The 18,833-nt window shown below is 58.3% G+C and overlaps 1 protein-coding gene across 2 annotated transcripts; it reads left to right on the top strand.

Moving 5' to 3' along the window:
• The first annotated feature begins 593 nt into the window (after positions 1–593).
• On the top strand, positions 594–18,088 carry RRP1 (ribosomal RNA processing 1). 2 transcript variants are annotated; one of them, XM_035030083.1, is made up of 13 exons: positions 594–826; positions 1,908–1,990; positions 3,758–3,815; positions 5,481–5,566; positions 7,585–7,646; positions 9,895–10,024; positions 10,117–10,181; positions 10,362–10,525; positions 14,757–14,836; positions 15,456–15,553; positions 15,760–15,779; positions 16,657–16,767; positions 17,545–18,088. In XM_035030083.1, the coding sequence occupies exons 1-13, from the start codon at positions 694–696 to the stop codon at positions 17,781–17,783; spliced, it is 1,329 nt and encodes a 442-aa protein (XP_034885974.1). In that variant the 5' UTR covers positions 594–693; the 3' UTR covers positions 17,784–18,088. The 2 variants fall into 2 exon arrangements, with proteins under 2 accessions (XP_034885974.1, XP_034885975.1); XM_035030084.1 differs by lacking the exon at positions 594–826 and adding an exon at positions 1,195–1,448.
• Positions 18,089–18,833: the final 745 nt, after the last annotated feature.

The raw sequence follows: 18,833 nt of genomic DNA, 5'->3' as shown, positions 1-18,833 counted from the left end.
AACCCCACGCTTGGTCACGCACTCTCCGCCTGCTCTCTGGCCTGCACCCCGACCCTCTCTCTAGACAGCTCTCGGTGTCCGTCTTGCCGGCGGTGGAGAGGTCCGTGGTTGGGGCTGCCGCCACCCAAACTAAACTCCTCCCTTTCTCCTTTCCAATTATCCGCTTCTCTCGGGAGGGGCTCATCCGACTTGGTTCGGCTCCTCCTGGCCAGGCCGCCCGAGTCCCACAAGGGCTTCCGTCCCGTCCCCGAGTCAGCGGCTGTGACAGACGCCGGGGCACGTGGCGGGCCCCTCGGGGCGCGGCTGAAACCCGCCCGCGCCGCCGCTCTCCCTCGGTGACTTTCGCCGGAGTCAGTGGTCCACGGGGGCCGCACGGGGTCTTTCTCCAACCCCTCACCGGCCGGGGTGAACTACAGTCCCCTAGCAGGCGCACGCTTCGCGGCCTCTCTTTAAGCGGACCCTCGGCAGAACCAGGCGACGCGCCCACTACGGGGCCCGGCCGCTAAGCGGCGGCGCCCGCGGCCGGGAGGGGCGGTCGCGGCCCTGTGACGTCACGCGCAGCCCGAGGGAGCCCGGCGCGGCCCTGTGACGTCGCGCGCAGCCCGAGGGAGCCCGGCGCGGCCGTGTGACGTCGCGCGCGCGCCGAGTGGAGAAGACGTGGTCGCGGAAGCCCGGGGGTCCGGGCCGTTCGCCATGGTTCCGCGCGTGCCGCTCCCGCCGGAGATCCAGCTGGCCCAGCGGCTGGCCGGAAACGAGCAGGTGACCCGGGACCGGGCGGTGAAGAAGCTCCGGAAGTACATCGTGGCCAGGACCCAGCGGGCCGCAGGTTGGCGCGGGGCTGGCGGGGTCGGGGCGCCTTTGGGCCGGGCCGGGCCGGGCGGGGTGCGCCGGGGGTCGGCGGAGGCGCGGTCTGGGGCGTGTGTGTCGGGGGGGGGGGGAGCCTCCGAACCACGTGGTCCTGCACGCGGTCAGGCCCGCGCGGCGGCGTCTGCGACGGTGCCTCCCACAGCCCCACCCCTGCCGGCGAGCCCTTGGCGCTGCGCCCCACCCCGCGGGAAGCCGGCGTCCCCTTCTGACCGTAGCCCCTGCTGCCCCTGCTGCCCGCTGTTTGGGCGCTCGGAGCGGCGTTTGTTGCTGTTGGCAGTTCTCTCCGTATAGTTATCGGGTTGTGGTCCGAGTGAGACTGCGGCGGATCGTCCGCCAGGGCGGAGGACATGCTTCCTGCGAGCTGGCCCCTCTAGGGCTGGTTCCGAAAGCGTGGCCCCGTGGGCAGCATCGGCATCACCCCGACGCCTGTTAGAAAGGCAGATTATGAGTCCCATTCCAGCCCCAAGGAGTCAAACGCTGGCGGTTGGGCCAGCAGCCTGGTGTAAGCAGCTCTCCAGGCGGTTTCCATCCTGGTGCTGAAGTCCGAGAACCCCTGCTTCAGGAGCAGCGCGCCAGACACAGTTAGGACCGCCATAAATATTTCAGGGGTTTTATATGTCTGCGTGTCTTACTAGTTTGAATGAGTTAATTTTTCCTCTTAAAATTTGAAGCCTAATACAGAAAAGTGCACAAACCGCGACATGTAAAGCTGAATGAGTTATCGCCGGCAAATCCATGCAATGTTCAGTGTCCACAAGTGGAATACGGTGCCTTGGATATGGATACTTGCAGATTCTTAGTGTTTATTGAATGACGAAAGGGCCGTTAGGTGGGGGAATACTAACAGCCACAGGTCCAGCGGGTTCTGAGTTGAGAGGATGAAAGGGAGGGGAGGGAGGGCCTCCAGGAGAGGGGAGGGCCAGGTATGTTTCTACTTAGAGCGCTTTGATCTAATTCAGCCACTCAACATTTCTCTGGCTTTGTTCCTGGCACTAAAAAGTTGGGTTTGCTTTGTCTGAGTGTCACTGTTTTTGGTGCAGGTGGCTTCACTCATGACGAGCTGCTGAAGGTCTGGAAGGGACTGTTTTATTGCATGTGGATGCAGGACAAGCCGCTCCTCCAGGTGAGTGTATGAGGAAGTAGCAGAAGCATCACTGGGAGGACAGATGGGCACGTGGTTGACCCTCATTTTAACGTAGCGGAAGACACTGAATGAGTTATGAAGTTTTATAGCTTCAACACTTTATTTATTTATTTAAGATCTTATTTATTTGGGGCGCCTGGGTGGCTCAGTTGGTTAAGCAACTGCCTTCGGCTCAGGTCATGATCCTAGAGTCCCGGGATCGAGTCCCGCATCGGGCTCCCTGCTCGGCAGGGAGTCTGCTTCTCCCTCTGACCCTCCTCCCTCTCAAGCTCTCTGTCTCTCATTCTCTCGGTCTCAAATAAATAAATAAAATCTTTAAAAAAAAAATCTTATTTATTTGACAGAGGGAGACAGCGAGAGCGGGAACACAAGCAGGGGGAGTGGGAGAGGGAGAAGCAGGCTTCCCGCGGAGCAGGGAGCCCGATGCGGGGCTGGATCCCAGGACCCTGGGATCATGACCTGAGCCGAAGGCAGATGCTTAACGACTGAGCCACCCAGGCGCCCCTAGCTTCAACACTTTGTTTACAGTCAGAGGGCCGAGGCCTTTGGTTAGAGTGTGTGTGGTGCTGCTGAGGGGAGCACTGCTGTGACAGGTGGTTGCCAGCTCGGGTGTGTGTCTGAGGCGGCAGACCGCGCCGAAATAGGGAAACTGAGGGACAGAATCCAAGTCTGCTGAGAAAAGGGTTTCTCCTGCTAGGTTTTTTTTTTTTAATTATTTTTCTAAGAATTAGACTATTTTTAGAGCAGTTTTAGGTTCACAGCGAAATTGAGGTACAGAGAACTCTCATACAGCCCCTTCCTGCACACGTGAACAGCCCCTCCCAACCAGAGCTGTGCGTTCGTTACAGGTGATCAACCTGCCTCACACAGACCGTCCCCAGAGCCCATAGTGAGTGTGAGGGTTCACCGTTAGTGTGTGCATTCTGTGGGTTTGGACAAGTGTGTGGTGACATGCCCCACTAGGACAGGATCTTACAGTGCAGTTGCACTGCCCTAAGATGCTAGCTTTTTTTTTTAAGATTCTATTTATTTATTTAGAGAGCATGCGTGGGGGGGACAGAGGGGAAGGGACAGAGAATCCCAAGCAGACTCCACACAGTGAGGAGCCCGATGCAGGGCTTGATCTCACGACCCTGAGATTGTGACCTGAGCCGAAACCAAGAGTCAGACGCCCAGCTTCCTGAGCCATCCAGGCGCCCCTCATGCCGGCCTTTTTAAAACAGTATTTGTCAGAGTGAATTGTTTCCTTTTTTTCAGAATTACCTGGTGGTGAGGGTACTTATTTAAAATGCAGACTCCTGTGCTGTATTTGATGCCTACTGAGGGGAGGCTCTGGGATTGTCTGTTTAGCAAGTGCCCTAGGGGATGCTTAGCACAGTGACACTGGCAGGCAGCGAGTAGTTTCTGGGGTCTGGTCCGTCTCTTCCCGCTGGTCACGTGGCCCCATCTCTCCCGTGCCCCCCTTTGACTGTCAATCTCTGTTGCTTGAGGCTCAGCCCTGGTCGTGGGAGCAGTGGCTGCCCTTGCTTGTGATGAGCTTCTATTGGTTCTGGCTGCAGGGGGAGGCCTCTTGCAACCATGCAGCTTGCAGACCTGAAGCACGCTGGGTAGAAAGGCCAGTGGGAGCTGGTTCTCGTGGTGAGCGAGTGGAGATTTCGTGTGGTTGTCTTTCTGTTGTGGCTTCTTGTTGTAAGACCGTGTTTCTTCAGGATCTGAGGGAATTTTTTCTACTGTTTACTACCCCAGGAGGAACTAGGGAGGACCATTTCCCAGCTCATCCATGCTTTCCAGACCACAGAGGCACGTGAGTACCCTCGCCTTGGGGAAGCCCTTTGGGAAGGGCAGAACTGCCGGGAGTTGGCTACCAGATGTGGAAGGCTTGTGTTCTTAAGATGTAGAGCAAGAGGGAGGTCCCTGTCCTGGCTTACATGCGAAATGTTGTTCTAAGTGTTCAGCAGTATTAACTTGTTTGTCCAATGGGGACCTAGCTCGAGGCTGAAGGGCCAGTAACTTGCGTTTTAAAATGAAAATGGAAATCTAGTGCAGTGTGGCCAAGTTGCTGGACCGAGTCAGCTGATGGTGGCGTTCCCTCAGGGCGCTTCCCCGACCCATCCGTTTTTGTCCTGCCCAAGATCTGTAGTTCTCAACCCTGCTGCCTGCCCTCTGTGATCGCTGGGGCATCTTTAGACATCTTGAAGTTTAGACTCCGGTCCAGTTGAATCAAGCTGTGGGGGTGGAGCCCGGGCACCTCCCTCTGACGCTCGGGGTGGGGAGCCCGCGCCCCTGGCAGAGACGGCTGTGGCTGCTGCTGGTGAGGCCCCGGTTATCCCCGGTGGGTGGGTTTAGTTCAGTTACCGGGAGGTCGGTAGAGTAGTCACAGTTAGGGACGGTAACCACTGTCTCAATTTGGGAGTGTGTCGTTAGCATCTGGGAACCTGCAGGAGAGTTTCTGTGCTCAGCAGAAGGCCAGGTACAAAACAGTCCCCTGCTGACGGTTGAATGGGTTAGTTTGCCCGTCACTGAACCGTCTGACCGACCCTTTGGAGAAACTTGTAGCTGGAGATCAGGGAGGCCCCGTTTGTTTCCCGAGGCCCAGGCGTGGGCAGGGCTGGTTCCCCAAGGCCTCTCTCCTGGGCGTGCAGACGCCGCCTTCTCCTGTGTCTTCACACGCTTGTCCCTCTGTGTCTGTGTTCTCATCTCTTGTAAGGGTACCAGTCACATTGGTGCAGGGCCCACACCAGTGACCTCATTTTACCTTAATTACCTCTTTAAAGACTTCATTTTCAAATACAGTCTTATTTGAGGTCCTGGGGTTAGGGCTTCATCATGAATTTGGGGGACACAGGTTAGCATATAGCACTGTGTGTCTGACCTACATTATCAGGAGGGTTTGTGCCTGGTGGGTTAGTGGATGTAGTGGGGCCAGGCATGGGGGTCAGGCAGGGTCGCCGGCCCGAGTAGGGGAAGAGCCACCCTGGGGGGGTCAGGCAGGGTCTCTGGCCTAAGTAGGGGAAGAGCCGGCCCATGGGGGTCAGGCAGGGTCTCCGGCCCCAGTAGGGGAAGAGCCGGCCCGTGGGGGTCAGGCAGGGTCTCCGGCCTGAGTAGGGGAAGAGCCAGCCTGTGGGGGTCAGGCAGGGTGTCCGGGTCTCCGGCCCCAGTAGGGGAAGAGCCGGCCCAAGCAGCCCTTCTCTTTTAGTGGCTTTGCTAGCTCTTTGCACCTATTCTTCAGAGAACGTGGCTGCAGATTGAGGTTGTAGCTGGGCTTTGCTTTTCTTTCTGAGGTTTCTCCAGCCCCATTTCTAAGCCCAGTTCCGAACACCCCTTCTGAGTGCAGCAGACTGGACTGAGGACCCTGGAGGTTGGCCACACATGATGTCCTGAGCAGGTTTCCCCGTATTGTCTCACCTCACTTCCCAGAGTGGCTTCTGTGTTCCCCTGTGATCCTCTTTGGCCTTTTTTCTTCCTGCAGAGCATCTGTTCCTTCAGACATTCTGGCAAACCATGAACCGCGAGTGGACAGGCATCGACAGACTGCGCCTGGATAAGTTCTACATGGTGAGGCTGCTGGTGGCAGCGGCGGCAGGCATGGGGGGCGCGGGGCGGGGCGGGGGGAGCTGCGGGCACGGCCCCGAGCGTCTCCTGCCCTGGCAGGGCTGCGCCCTTGAGTACTGTGACCCATACGTCTCGAGGGCCTAGGGTTGCCCGGCATGTGCCCTGTCTCTGAGGGTTGGTGAGCGGCCAGAGAACTCCGTACTTAAACAGTGCACAGATTCCGGTTCAGAGGAGGCGATGAAAATGGCCTGTCTGGGAGGATTAGGGCCGCGGCCTTGCACCCTGCTGGAGTTGCCATGAGCCGTGAGTGCCAGCAAACCTGCATGGAGTTCATGCCCTAGTCGTAGACCCTTGTCCACTTGTAGGGTGCCCAGTTGGGAAGCTGCTTTCTTCTGGGTGAGGACGTTCATAGAATGGTATGCAGAATCCCCTTTTTCTTTCTTTTTTTTTTTTTTTTAAAGATTTTATTTATTTATTTGACAGAGAGAGACACAGCGAGAGAGGGAACACAGGCAGGGGGAGTGGGAGAGGGAGAGGCAGGCTCCCCGCAGGGTGGGGAGCCCGATGCGGGGCTCGATCCCAGGACCCAGGGACCGTGACCTGAGCCGAAGGCAGGCGCTTAACGACTGAGCCACCCAGGCGCCCTAAAGATTTTACTTATTTGACAGAGAGAGACACAGAGAGAGAGGGAACACAAGCAGGGGGAGTGGGAGAGGGAGAAGCAGGCTTCCGGCTGAGCAGGGAGCCCGATGTGGGACTCGATCCCAGGACCCTGGGATCATGACCTGAGCCGAAGGCAGACGCCTAACGACTGAGCCACCCAGGCGCCCCTCCCCTTTTTCTTTCTGATGCTGCGTTCCTCAGAATTTAGGTTATTGATTTGCCCTCAGAGACGCAGGAAAGTTGGGAGATTTACAGACTCCGTGTCCCCACCCCACATTTGAACCACACTCCTGTTCCCGCAGCGGTGTTCGCGGGCTTAGGATGGTGTTGCTGAGAGCAGGTGACCCAGCTGGGCCTCACTGAGGACGGCTGCCTTTGGGGCTGCAGTTATTCAGGATCTGCCACTGGGATCAGCTCCCAGCTCAGACTTGGCCCCGGGGTTATGTGGGCCCTGTGTACCTCAGATGTCAAGGTGAGGACCAGCTAGTGGGCAAGGCATGGAGCTCAGGAAGGGAGGAAGATGGAAGCTAAAGCATGTGAGGCCGGGGGCTGGGGCCAGGCTGTGCACTTTCACAAAGCACGGGTTTCCCAGGCAGGAGTTTCCCTAAGATGTAGTTGCTGTGCGCTTGATAGGATGGCTTCTGTTGCTTTGTGGGGGCCCGTGTGACTGCACCCAGTAGCGCAGCCCCCTGGAGAGACGAAGCGTCTGGCAGCTGTAGGCACAGTGAGTGGTGCCCCGTGTGTCCTGGGGCACACCTGACGGCCAGGAGACCCATCCCCATGTGCATCCTCTGTCACTCTACACTCCTGGAGCCCTCTGTGGGTGTGCCACTTCACATCTGGGCGGTAGGAAAACCGGCTGGAAAAGCCGTGAGCTGTTGTCAAGGGGAAACGGGCCTCGTGGGGCAGGAGTCGGGATTTGTCATAAAGGATGAGCTTTTTTAATGGGGGAGTTACCCGCCCTGGGGATGAGAGAGAAAGCAAACACTTTCACTGTCTGTTGGGGAGAGAAGTCCTTCGGAAAGCTCAGGGGAGCCTTTCCCAAGGGGCTCAGCCTCCCCGGGGGGGACAGGCACTTTGTTCTCTGTTCCCACTCCTGAAATAGGGACCGTTCCTTTGGCTTTCGTTCATGGCCCAGCAGTTGCTCCCCAGGGTGTCTGCTGTGAGCCAGAATTCCTGGTGCTCTTGGAAGGCGGGAGCATCCCAGCCTGGGGGCAGCGACACATTCTCTGGGGTCCTGTCCAACAGCTCTGGAGGGCCTGCTATGCGCTCTGGGCCACAGGGATGACCGGGGCAGAGGGGGTTCTGGGGAAATGCAGGCTGTGCCCCACTAACAGGGGTCTCCGTTCATGCCACAGCTCATGCGGATGGTCCTGAATGAGTCCTTGAAGGCCCTGAAGACGCAGGGGTGGCAAGAAAGGTTGGTACTCGCGGCACATCCCGAGAGCGGCTCCTGCTCACAGGCGAGCCCGTCTTGTCACTGGGGCCGGGGCCGTATGCTTCTCTCCCAGTTACTCGTCATAAAGAGATGTCAGTCTTCCCATTAAAGGGTGGCCCGATGGTGCTTAAGATGAAGGCATTTTAAAATTTTGGTTTGTGCATGTGTTCACAGAAATGAATGTTTTTGACCTTGAATGTAAGCCCTTACTATGAATCCAAATTGAGTTCTCTCATTATCATAATACTGGTTTTCAATATAATTGATGCACAGCTAAGGTGCTTTTTTTTTCTTTTTTGGTATTACATGGCATATTCAATTCTGTTATCAATGGTATTTGCTTTGGTTCTAGAAATTTTTAATTTATCCAGACTTGTCACTTTTGACAGAGGTGCTTGTGATGGGGGTAGTCCGTGTCCCCCAAATTAAGAGGCCTGCGTTTTGTGGCCAGCATTGGGCTTCCCCTGGACCTGGGCCAGTGGGGCTCTGGTGAGCCCGATCTCTCCTACCCTGCGGGCACCCCGGGGAGCACGCTGGGGCAGGGCCGGCTGAGCTGCAGCTCCCGGTGATGGCATGAATGGACGCCTCTGTACGTCCAGGAGGCAGACCGAGATCCACAGCACCAAATGGGTTCTGAGTTCACATTTTAAAGTTTTTAAAATTAAAGTTTCATCTCTTTACAGTTTTTTCTAATCATGAGAGTGACACGTTCCCAGTATAAGGAACTAGGAAAAGTTTTGTTAAACGAAGGAAATGCAACGCGAGCTCCCAACACAAAGATTTTGCAGACGCCTCTGTGTTCTGTGTGCGGGGTGCACGGTGGCGTCTGAGCACGCACAATGTCTGCGGACTGCTTTTTATTTTACTGATGACGTGTCCAAGGCGCCCCTCATGTCAGCGCCCTGCTGCGTGGTTTTGGGGGTGGGGCAAGAGGAAAGAGACTTGGAAACAATATATTTTGAGTGGCTTTGTGATGAAATGGTGCGCTAGACCAGCGTATTTGCAGTCTGCTCATGACCGTGCCCGCCAGCGCCCAGCCCAGCTGCTGCCACGGAGCGTGCATTCCTGCCGCGGGGGGGTCTCCTGGAGAGCGAGGTTACATCCTCGCCCAGGGCCACTTTTTCCCCCTATAAAACAGACCAGCAGGAGTGGCCTGTAGTTCCCTGGGCTTTTCTGAGTTTAGAATTATGATGAGTGACATCATGTTTAGGGCGAGGGTGCCGCTGCGGAGCCTGATTTTCACCCTCTAATTCCCGCGAGGCACTGAGGCCAGGGCTCTTACTGTCAGGACGTAGGGTTTGGGTCTTCGTAGGTGGCTAGTGCACGAGTGGAACTGAAGGCTGAAGGGACATTTTATCTCTGATAACTCTTGTGAGAGGAGTTCTTTCCTCACGCCGCTAAGAGATGCAGAGAGACCCTTTTGAAGAAGCTGGTAGCCTCTGATTGGGCCGTGCCATCTGTTCCTTTAGCCCGTCCCCGTTCCCGCTCAGCCGGCCAGACCTGGTTGGTTGGTCAGTGTTCGTTACTGTCACTGGCCTGGGTGGAGGGCTCTCCTTCCCTGAGCCGCAGACAGCATCCTTTCCCTTCTGTGGCCGGTGAATCCCCAGCGCTGTCCCGCGGCCCCCCCCCGCCCCCCCGGGGCTCATTACGGAGTGCGTGTTCTCCAGTTCAGGTGTGGTAGTCAGCGCCCCATGCATGTAGACCAGCAAAGACTTGCCACCAGAACTCTCTGACCCCGGAGCCCCAGGCCTCTGAGGCCACTGACAGCAGCGTGCTCAGGGACGGCAGACGTGGCCAGCTTGGGGCCACGACTCCGTGCAGTGGGACTGGGGGAGCAGCTCTTCCGTCTCCTTTCTCTGCCTTCACTCTGCCGTGGTGTGCGCTCCCGGGCGGGTCCCCATGAGGACAGAGAGACGCGGGACGTGGTGGTGTAGCCTTTGTCATGCCAGGCCTTTCTCCTTCCACTTGTGGTCCCTGCACAGAAGGGAAGGCGTGTGCGAACGTGTATGTACACGTTTGTAGCTGAGACGCGGCCTCGCCACGTGTGCTGGTGCTGACGATGGTCACCAACCTGTAATTACGAGTCGTCTGTGATGGAGCAGACCCAGATCACCGGCCGCCTCCCGTTGGGCGGGCGCTGGCGTGTGATGGTGTTCCTGTCAGGTAGGGGACGTCGCGGGCTTGTAGCCTGCTGTGGCTGCCCGCCGTATTGGCCTCTTTCCTTCCTCAGGCACGTCGAGCAGCTGCTGGAGCTGCTGACGATGGAGATCCTGCACCCCGACAGCCAGGCCCCCAGCGGGGTGAAGAGCCACTTCCTGGAGATCTTCCTAGAGGAGCTGAGCAAAGTGGGCGCCGCTGAGGTGAGCCCAGTGGGCTGCGGGCGGTGGCTGAGCCCCCCCCACCGTGCTCACGCACAAGGGACTGAGGCAGCTCCCCCCTCCTTTCTTTGTAGCTGACGGCAGACCAGAACCTCAAGTTCATCGATCCCTTCTGCACGATTGCTGCTCGGACCCAGGAGTGAGTGGCAGGGGGCTTCCTCCGGCCTGGTTCTTCTTTCTCATGGGGTTCCCCTGTTGGGAAGAGAGAAGGAGTTGTGTGTGTGTGACAGGGTCAGCAGAGTGGCCGCTGCTGGGGCTGGGGGGTTGGGATGGGCATACCCGGCCTAACGGGCCTGCTCCGGCACCTGCTGTCCCGCAGCTCCCTGGTTTTGCATAACATCACTCGGGGCATCTTTGAGGCAATCGTGGAACAGGCCCCATTTGCCATCGAAGACCTCATGAATGAGTTGGATGCACAGGAGGAGGAGGATGGCATGTCGGAGGACGATGAGCACGAGCAGGATGTGCTGTCCAAGGAGCCAGGTAAGGGGAGGGTCAGCGCAGCCGTGTGAGGGCGCCCCTTCTGGCCCGGCGAGCTTTGGTGCTTGCGGGGTCCCTGCGTTCGCTTCTCGTCTGGTCCCCCTGTCCTCGGCCTGCCCCCGGCCCGGCAGCCAGGGTGTGTCCTCCCCGTCCTGGGCCTCGCCCCCCGGCCTCCTGTTCTCAGGGCGCCGTCCTGACTCCCTGGCTCCTTTCTCACCCACCGTTCCTGCCCGGTGCCTCTGCCCTGCTCACCCTTCCTCTCTGGTCCCCACCCTCCATCGCCGGGCCCACCTGTACCTCCCCGCCCCTACCCTGTCTCCCTCGCTGGGTTGCTCCACAAGATATCTTACTTTCTGGCGTGAATCACTTAAAGTTACGTGAATTGCTTGTCTATCGTTCGTGGTCCTATCTCCCCACCGGATGCCGGCTCCCCCAGGACCGGGCGTTCTTTTGATCGCAGCTGCGTCCCGGTGCTGGGAGCAGCCCCAGCACAGGAGGTGCCCTCTAGATGGGGGAGTGAGCAAGCCGATGAACGGAGCCTACCACGGGGAAACATGCCACGGGTGGTGTCCCGCTGAAGGCCTTTGGGGTCAGGGCCTGGGCTTCGGTCTGGTTTGTTGACAGTCTTGATGCTGATGTGGGTCCTTGTGGGACATGGGTTGATCTCATGTGCGCCGTGGACTGGGTTGTGTCCCGTGGCTGCAGGGGTGCGTCTTCCACCACTTTCAGGACTCTTCCCTGCCTCCCACTCTTTTTTTTTTTTCTTTTTGGTGGTAAAATACACATTATGTGAAGTTTACTATGTTAACTTTTTTTTCTAAGACACATTTATCCAGTGTCGTGATCAGACCATTGTTTTTAGCAATCAACAGCATGGGTGGAAAAAAAGATCTACATTAAAACCTTTTGTTGGAATGCTTTATGCTTTCTACAGAACAGAAACTAAAATACTCTGTTATACTGTTAGTCACAAATCCAGTCCTCGAGTTTTCTGCCCACACACACAGGTGTTTGCAGCAGCTCGGCCCTGCCGCCACGGTGCGTGGCTGAGATCCCATGTCTCTTGTAAGTCGTAGCTTCCTTGGCACTTCTGTGGCTCTCCTCTGGCTCCCCCTGTGGCTCCCCCTGTGGCTCCCTCGTGGCCCCCCCCCCCCGGGCCCCCCCCTGGCCCCCCCCCCGTGGCCCCCCCCGGCTCTCCTCTCCTCCTCAGCTCTGTGTCCTGGCAGCGATGAGAACCTCCTGTCGCTCCCGTAGCTCCTGCTGCTGCCGCCACTGCCGGAACTGCCACGGCCACCTTGTTTCGTGGTTTGGCAAAGTTTTGGCCTCCATCACCTCAGGGGCCAGAGCTCCTGCCTCCAAAATTCCCTCCTGTCATGGGTGCAGAATTTGGAAGATTGCTGCGACTGCCGAAGTCATGCCAGCTTCCGTCGGCTGCAGAGTTGTTACCCTGTCGTTCCCAAGCCTGTTAGAGCAGCCCCACGGCCACCACCCCCACCTCGCTGCTACCAGAGCCACCTCACCCACGGAAGTACGCCCCACGGCCACCACCGAACTTTCCAGAACCACTTGGACCTCTGGCTGGAGGAAGCACTCACCGTCTTTTGCTTAGGCAGGGCTTTCCTCGCTTCACGGCTGTGGTCGTTCGCAGTCTGGTATTTCTGAGTGGCGGTCTTGTCCGCACAGTCACGGCCCTCAGATGTTACAAGAGCTGAGCCTCTTTTCTTGTCACTGCCTCCCTCAGTCATGATGTCCGTCGGTCAGTTTTCCCATAGTGTTCGGAATGATCTTCGATGGTGTTCTTCAGTGTCGTCCTTAGTGCCACCAACAGAGATGTTTTTCACGGTTGAGTGGGCAGCAAGCCTCTGAGGACCCTCTCTTGAGAAGTCGTCTTTGCTTCCGCAACTCTTCCGTCCCCCTTGTGGGCCTCACGTTCTTGGCTGCCTCCACCTCCGTAGCGGCGTAGGTGACAAACCCAGAGCCTCTGGGGCGCTGGGTGTTTGGATCTCGTGACCCCACAGTCCGAGAGCGTCCCCCATGGCTCAGAATGGCTCCTCAGACTCTCACTGGTCCTTTGAAAGCTCAGACCTCCGATGAAGAGCTTCCAAAGCGGTCCAGGCTCTGGGAGGCTCTGACTTAGGCAGGACGGCGGTCGGCAGGGGGACTTGAACGATGCTTCCTCGGCCGCATCGGTGGGCAGGAGAGATGCTGACCATGTTTAAGTGTCAAGTGCCTTCACAAGCTTCTGCAGCCACCACCACTCTTCATCTCCAGAACTTTCCATCTTTCCATACTGAAACTGTCCCTGTTAAACGCTGTCGTTTCCCCTCCCCACACCCCTTCCCCGGACCCCTGGCACCCACCTTCTACTCTGTCCCTGTGGATCTGACTGCTCTGGGTCCCTCCTGTGAGTGGGTCACACAGTGTTTGTCCTTCTGTGGCTGGCTGGCTTCACTGAGCATGGTGTCTTCAGGGTTCATCCCTGTCTTAGCATGTGTCAGTTTCTTTCCTTCTTTTGAGGCTGAGTAATATTCTGCCATAGGTATGGCCATGTTATGCTTACCCACTCACCCATCAAGGGACCCTTGGGTGCTTCCATGTCTTGGTTCTTGTGACTCATGCTGTAGTGACCTTGGGTGAACAAGGATCTCTTGGAGACCCTGCTTTCAGTTCTTTGGGGCAAATACCCAGAAGTAGGATTGTGGGGTCACACAATTCTTTTTCTAAATTTTTGAGGTCCCTCCCAGTTCCCACAGCAGCGGCATCACTTTGTATATCCACCAGCGTTGTGCAGGGTTCCAGTGTCCTGTTTTGTTGCCAGGAGCCACCCCCACGGGTGTGAGGGAGTATCTCACTGCGGTTTGGGTCTGCACGTCCCCGATGTCTTGGGGACGTGGAGCACCTTCACGCACTCGTTGGCCGTCTGTGCATCTTTCTGGAGACATGTCTGCTCAGGTCTTTTGCTTTCAGGCGAGTCGTGTGCTCCTGAGCGTTAGGAGGTCTCTCTGCATTCTGGATGCTCAAACCCTGTCAGGTCTGTGATTTGCAAGTATCTCCCCCTGTTCTGTGGGCCGCCTTTTGGATAGTGGGTTTTGATGCACAGATGTTTGAGTTTTCATGAAGTTCAGTTGGTCTGTTCTGTCACGTGTGTCTTCAGTGCCCTGTCTGAGAAGTCATTGGTGCGGCCAGTTTCGTGAGGGTTTTGCTCTGTTTTCTTTCTTTTTTAAGATTTTATTTATTTATTTGAGAGAGAGAGAGTGGGAGAGAGCACAAGTGAGGGAAGGAACAGAGAGAGGGAGATGCAGGCTCCCTGCTGAGCAGGGAGCCGGACATGGGGCTCAGTCGCAGGACCCCGGGATCATGACCTGAGCCGAAGGCAGACGCTCAACCTACTGAGCCACCCAGGCGCCCCTCCCTGCTCAGTGTTTTTTTTTTTTTTTTTTTTTTTTAAGAGTTGGTTATTTGAGTTCTTACATGTGGGTCTTTTATCCCCTTTAAGTTAAATTTGTACATGGGTGAAGGACCCAGTTTCGTCCTCTTGCCTGTGGCTGTCAAGTTCTCCCAGCACCGTTTGTTGAAGAAACGGTCTTTCCCCCAGGAAAGGTCATTTGACCATATAGATTCAAGGGTTCATTTTTCTGCTGCCGACTCTGACCCCCTGCTGGAGTGCTCCTAGGTAGTTCCGTTCACGCCCCCTCCATCCGTGCTCCCAGCATTTCGTCTTGCCCGTCCTGTCCTTCGGTAGCCTGCGTCACTCTGACACCGGGGCGCTGGCAGGCCCACTGTGCCTGCCTGTGGCCCTGCCATCCTCATTCTCTGTCCTACTCGCCTGCCTGTTGTCCAGAACTGTTCTGTATGCAGTGACATCAAAGCCTAATGATTGGAAACACGGTCTCTCTGGTCCCTTGATCCAGGTTTGCCCTGTGGCTGGACCTAGCTCCCCTTCCTTGATTCTGGAATTTCTGACACTACATTGGTTTTGTAAAATATCCACACGAAATTCCTCTTAATTCCGTTGTCAGGACGACTGCTCAGCCCCCTCCTCTGGGATGTCTCTTTCAGTGGCACCTCTCCCCTCCGTGTGAGGCTGCCCATACCCCTGCCCCACCCTACACCTGCACCTCTGCCCAGGTCATGGGCCCTGGCACACAGGGCTCTTGGTTCCCAGGTGTTTGTGTTGGGGTGCTCTGCACACTGGGCACGCACCTTTGAGTTCACGGGGGCCCTTTTGTTCCAGGCTCCCCCCATGGGGCTGCACGCGACAGGAGTGAGAAGCTGCCGGGAGATGGCGAGGACAGCGTGGGCCCTGTCCTCCAGGTGGGTGGCCTGGGCTCGCGGGCCTGGCCCTGCCTCTGCACTCCGTGAAGGCAGGCGCTCCGGGCCCTCATGTACAGAAACAGGGAGGTCTTGAAACTGGGACTGGGGGTCGGCCAACAGGGCTTGGGCTTCCCTGCCCGTCAGCCGCCTCGGGTGCGCTCCCTGCTCGCGTCGTGGGGCGCCGGGCAGAGAAGATGGCAGTGCCGAGAGGTCGCCCCGGGTCCCGCTCAGGGTCAGAGCCCAGCAGAAACAGAATGCTTACTAAAGAGCCGTGAACATTGGTTATGTGTTAAATTAGTAAGAATTAGGCATATTGGCTTAAATGGCGTCTGTGTAAATTAACGTGGCTTGTGTTCTTTCTCCCTGTTCGGACGTGGCTGCCCGAGGGTGTAGTCGCAGAGGCCAGCCCGGGAGGTCCCCTCACCCGGTGGCGGCGGCCCCGGGGAGTGTGCTCGCTGCCCCGTGTTATACGCAGCGTTTGCGGAGGGGAGTCGGGAGGATGTCCGGGCGTGTCCTTGTGACCCGACCGGAGGATCTGCGCCTGGTCCACGTGCTCTCTCTGCTCACTGCACATTCCTGGAGCACCTGGGAGGTGACTGCATCTCTCTTTGTTCCACAGTTTGACTACGAGGCCGTGGCCAGCAGACTGTTCGTGGTGGCCAGTCAGCAGGGCACCCCTTCCCAGAACCGGAAGCGCCTCTACAAAGTGATTCGGAAGTAAGTTGCCCTGAAGGTGGCTGGTGACCCCTCCCCCTCCCCTTGGAGTTGCCCTTGCTCTGTTCCACGGTCTCTGGGGGCCTTTGTCCACCCTCAGAGCGCAGGTGGAGGGGCATCGAGGGCGGCCCCTGGGCAGCTGATGGGAGGGCCGCGTCCCCCCTCGTGTGGAAGTTGCGACCATGGTGAGCTCCTGTCTCTCCTTTCAGGTTGCAGGACCTTGCTGAAGGTGAGCATCTCATGCTGAGACCCTGGCCTGGAACACTGTCATCCTCCTGGGCGCACTGGCTCACGTGGTCGCCCTTCCAGTGGGATTAATCACTGCACAGGCGGGGCTTTCTCTCCGGGAGAGGGGGCTGGAGGGGTTCTGCAGCTCGTCCTCGCCCCGCTCGGTGGCTCTCGGATCCGGGTGTGTGCTGGAATCCCTGGGAAGCTTGTTTTGCTGAGTGCCTGCTGCCAGGGCAGGGGCCCGAGAACCTGTGTGTCGAGTGAGTTCCGTGGCCTGCCCTGTGGCTGGTCTGCGGTGCAGCAGGCACTTCCCCGTGTACGCCCGGTGCAGCCGGTGATAAGGCATAGGAGTGAAAATGGGCCTCTCCCCAGTTTCACTGTGAGGTTTTAGATGTAGAGCGGTGGCAGAGAGGGGGTCGATGGTGAATACTTGCATGGCCGCCACCTTGGCTCTGCCATCGGTATTTTACTGTCCTCGTATTGTTCTCCCTCCCTCCATCACACTGTACCCGCAAGTATGTTGTGCTCCTTGTGAGCTCAAGTTCGGTACTGGTAGGTAACGTTTTCATACGGTGACGTGCTTGAATACCGCGTACACGTGATGGGGTTTCCATGCACAGACCCCCATCGACACGGAGAGCATCGCCGTTGGCCCCCTCTCAGCCAATAAGCTTTTCAGGGGATCGACAACGATGTAGCGTGAGCGCTCCAGGGCCTGGCTCTGGCTGGCATCTCACTGCACTCACAGCCTGGAGTCGGTGGTAGCCGTGCGGGCCTGAGCACGGGGCCGTCTGGCACGAAGTGTGCGGCCCTGAACGTGCACACTGAAAACACCTCAACCTGCCCTTAGCCTCCTGATGGCCTGCCTTGGTCCTTAGGCCTCTTCCCAGAGGATGACGTGCCCGAAAAAGCCTACAGGAACCTGCAGGAAGAGGGGCAGGAGAGGAGGACAAAGAAGCGGCCCAAATCCAGGTCACAGAAGCAGCCAGGTAGGACTGGCGGTGTCTGCCGGCCATGGGGCTTTGGTGCCTGCGGTCTGTGTCCCTTGCACCCCCTCCTCCCCAGCTCATCCACAGGGCCATGGTTAGACCCCCGCTGGGGGCTGCTCTGTGCTTGTTAACGCCCCACGTCCCGCTGGGGCACGGGGCTGCCTGCTGCCGTGGAGATGGGCCCTGTGCACCGCAACAGCCAGGGCAGGAAAGGGCTGCAGAAGAGGGATAGCTGGTGGCCCCCCCCAGCTGAGAGCCCTTCCGTGGTTGCCCGTGTGTGCTTAACGGTCTCAGGTTCGGGGGTCTGCCCTTTGAAGGGTCTCCTGGTTTGCCCTGGTTCTGCTCCTGCCCGGGCCACCTCCGTCCACGTTGGCTTACGCCTGGGCCCTCGCTGCGGTCACTGGCCTGGCTCGTGGCTCTGTTGTGCACCAGGTTGAGTCCGCTCCATTCTGGGGTCGAGCCTGCCCACCCTCTGAGTCACACCTCTGCAGCCTTCTTCCTCCCGACTCTGCCGGCCTGCTGGCTTTCCTGAAGGCCTGCTCCGGTCGGCCTGCCTGGCTGGGAGCCACCACCATGTCCCATCTGCCTGACGGCCGTGGAACTTCACATCCACACTGGCAGGACGCTCTGGTTGGCTGGGGCGGGTCTGCTGCTGAGGCCTTCGGGTCCTCTTGTGTGTCCTTTGTGTGTGGCCCTGGAGCTAGCACCTTCAGTCAGAGTGGAAGTGGGCTAACCAGGCCTTCACGGTGCCTCGTTCACGTGGCCTTGCTGTTTTAGGGAAAGGCGGGAAGGAGGACTCACGGCCAGACCCGAGCTCCGGATCCGAGAGGAGGATGAGGCGGCGGCGGCGGCGGGGCTCGGGGACTGAGCCCACGGGGCCGCAGGAGCAGCTCGGGGGCCCAGGTGGGAGAGGGGCTCGAAAGAAGAGGCGGCGGCTTCGGGCGGGGGCCAGAGTGAAGGTGGCTGGTTGCCAGGAGCTACAGACCAAGCAGCGGCCGCTGCAGAGCCGGAAGTGACCGCAGCAGGCCCAGCACACGCAGGGGGGCGCTTTCCCTGTGGCTCCTCCGTTTTGCGCTGAGTGGCGTTGGGGCGCAGGACCGCAGGGCCCTGCTCCCGAGACTCTGGACACGGACACCCGCGGCTCCCTGACGTACTGTGTTGGCAGAGGGTCGGGCCCCTTGCTCGGTGTCCGTGCTTCAGAGCGTGGACGCCGTGCTGACCTTGGTCAGGCCAGGAAGTCCCCTGAGACCTAAAACTGCCTGGGGCCGGGGACTGGCCCCACATGGGGGGTGTCCATGAATAAAATGCTCTGCAGCTCTTACGAGCAAGGTCCTACTTCTGCGGCGTTGATGCAGGAAGATCCCGGTGGTGTGAATTGACAGGGTCTGGTTCCCAAGTAGCGTTTATACTTTGTACCTGTTGCATGGGAACAGCTGTTCATACACCTCTCACAAAATTCGGGAGAAGATGCTGAGTTAGCTGCGGTTGTCTGGACGTCCTCTTCATAAACTTGTGTGTGGAGCGGACGCTGAACCTGTGCTTTGTGTTGGCCCTGTGGCTCGGGGTTGATGTGTCCGAGGCAGGGAGGTCGGCTCATGTGACTTAGAGGCAGAGACTCCTGCGGGCAGCCCCACGTGCCCCTCACGTTTCCCCTCAGCGCCTCTGATTCCGTTTCAGCCCTGCTCACCCGGAGGGTCCGAGGCAGTTTGCCAGACCCTGGAGAGCGCAGGTGTGAGTGAGTGCCGTGTGGGTTCCGGAGCTTTCCAGGCAGTGCTGTGGCGTGGTCAGGGCTGCATGGGTGGGAGGTGGGCACCGTCTGGGTCAGCCAGCCCTGTCCCTGCTGGGCTGAGGTGTGTGGGTGAGCCCAGCTAAAGGCCCATCCGGGCTTTGGCTGAACCCCAGTTCCTAACGCCTTGCAGCATGCTGGGGGAGTGGCGCTTGGTGACCCCCTTTCCATCAGCTGGGTGGACAGAGGCGGGGGCCCCTGGGACTGGCTAGGGCTCGGGTGGAGGCTTATTCCTCTCCTGGAGGTCATAGTTTCTGTTCTCCAAAGTGATTGGGCAGAA

Source organism: Mirounga leonina, unplaced genomic scaffold, assembly GCF_011800145.1.
Source record: "Mirounga leonina isolate KUSES-001 unplaced genomic scaffold, KU_Mleo_1.0 Mir_353, whole genome shotgun sequence".
NCBI lineage: Eukaryota > Metazoa > Chordata > Mammalia > Carnivora > Phocidae > Mirounga > Mirounga leonina.
The sequence above is the reverse complement of the archived record's forward strand: the minus strand, read 5'-3'. Positions and strand labels throughout refer to the sequence as shown.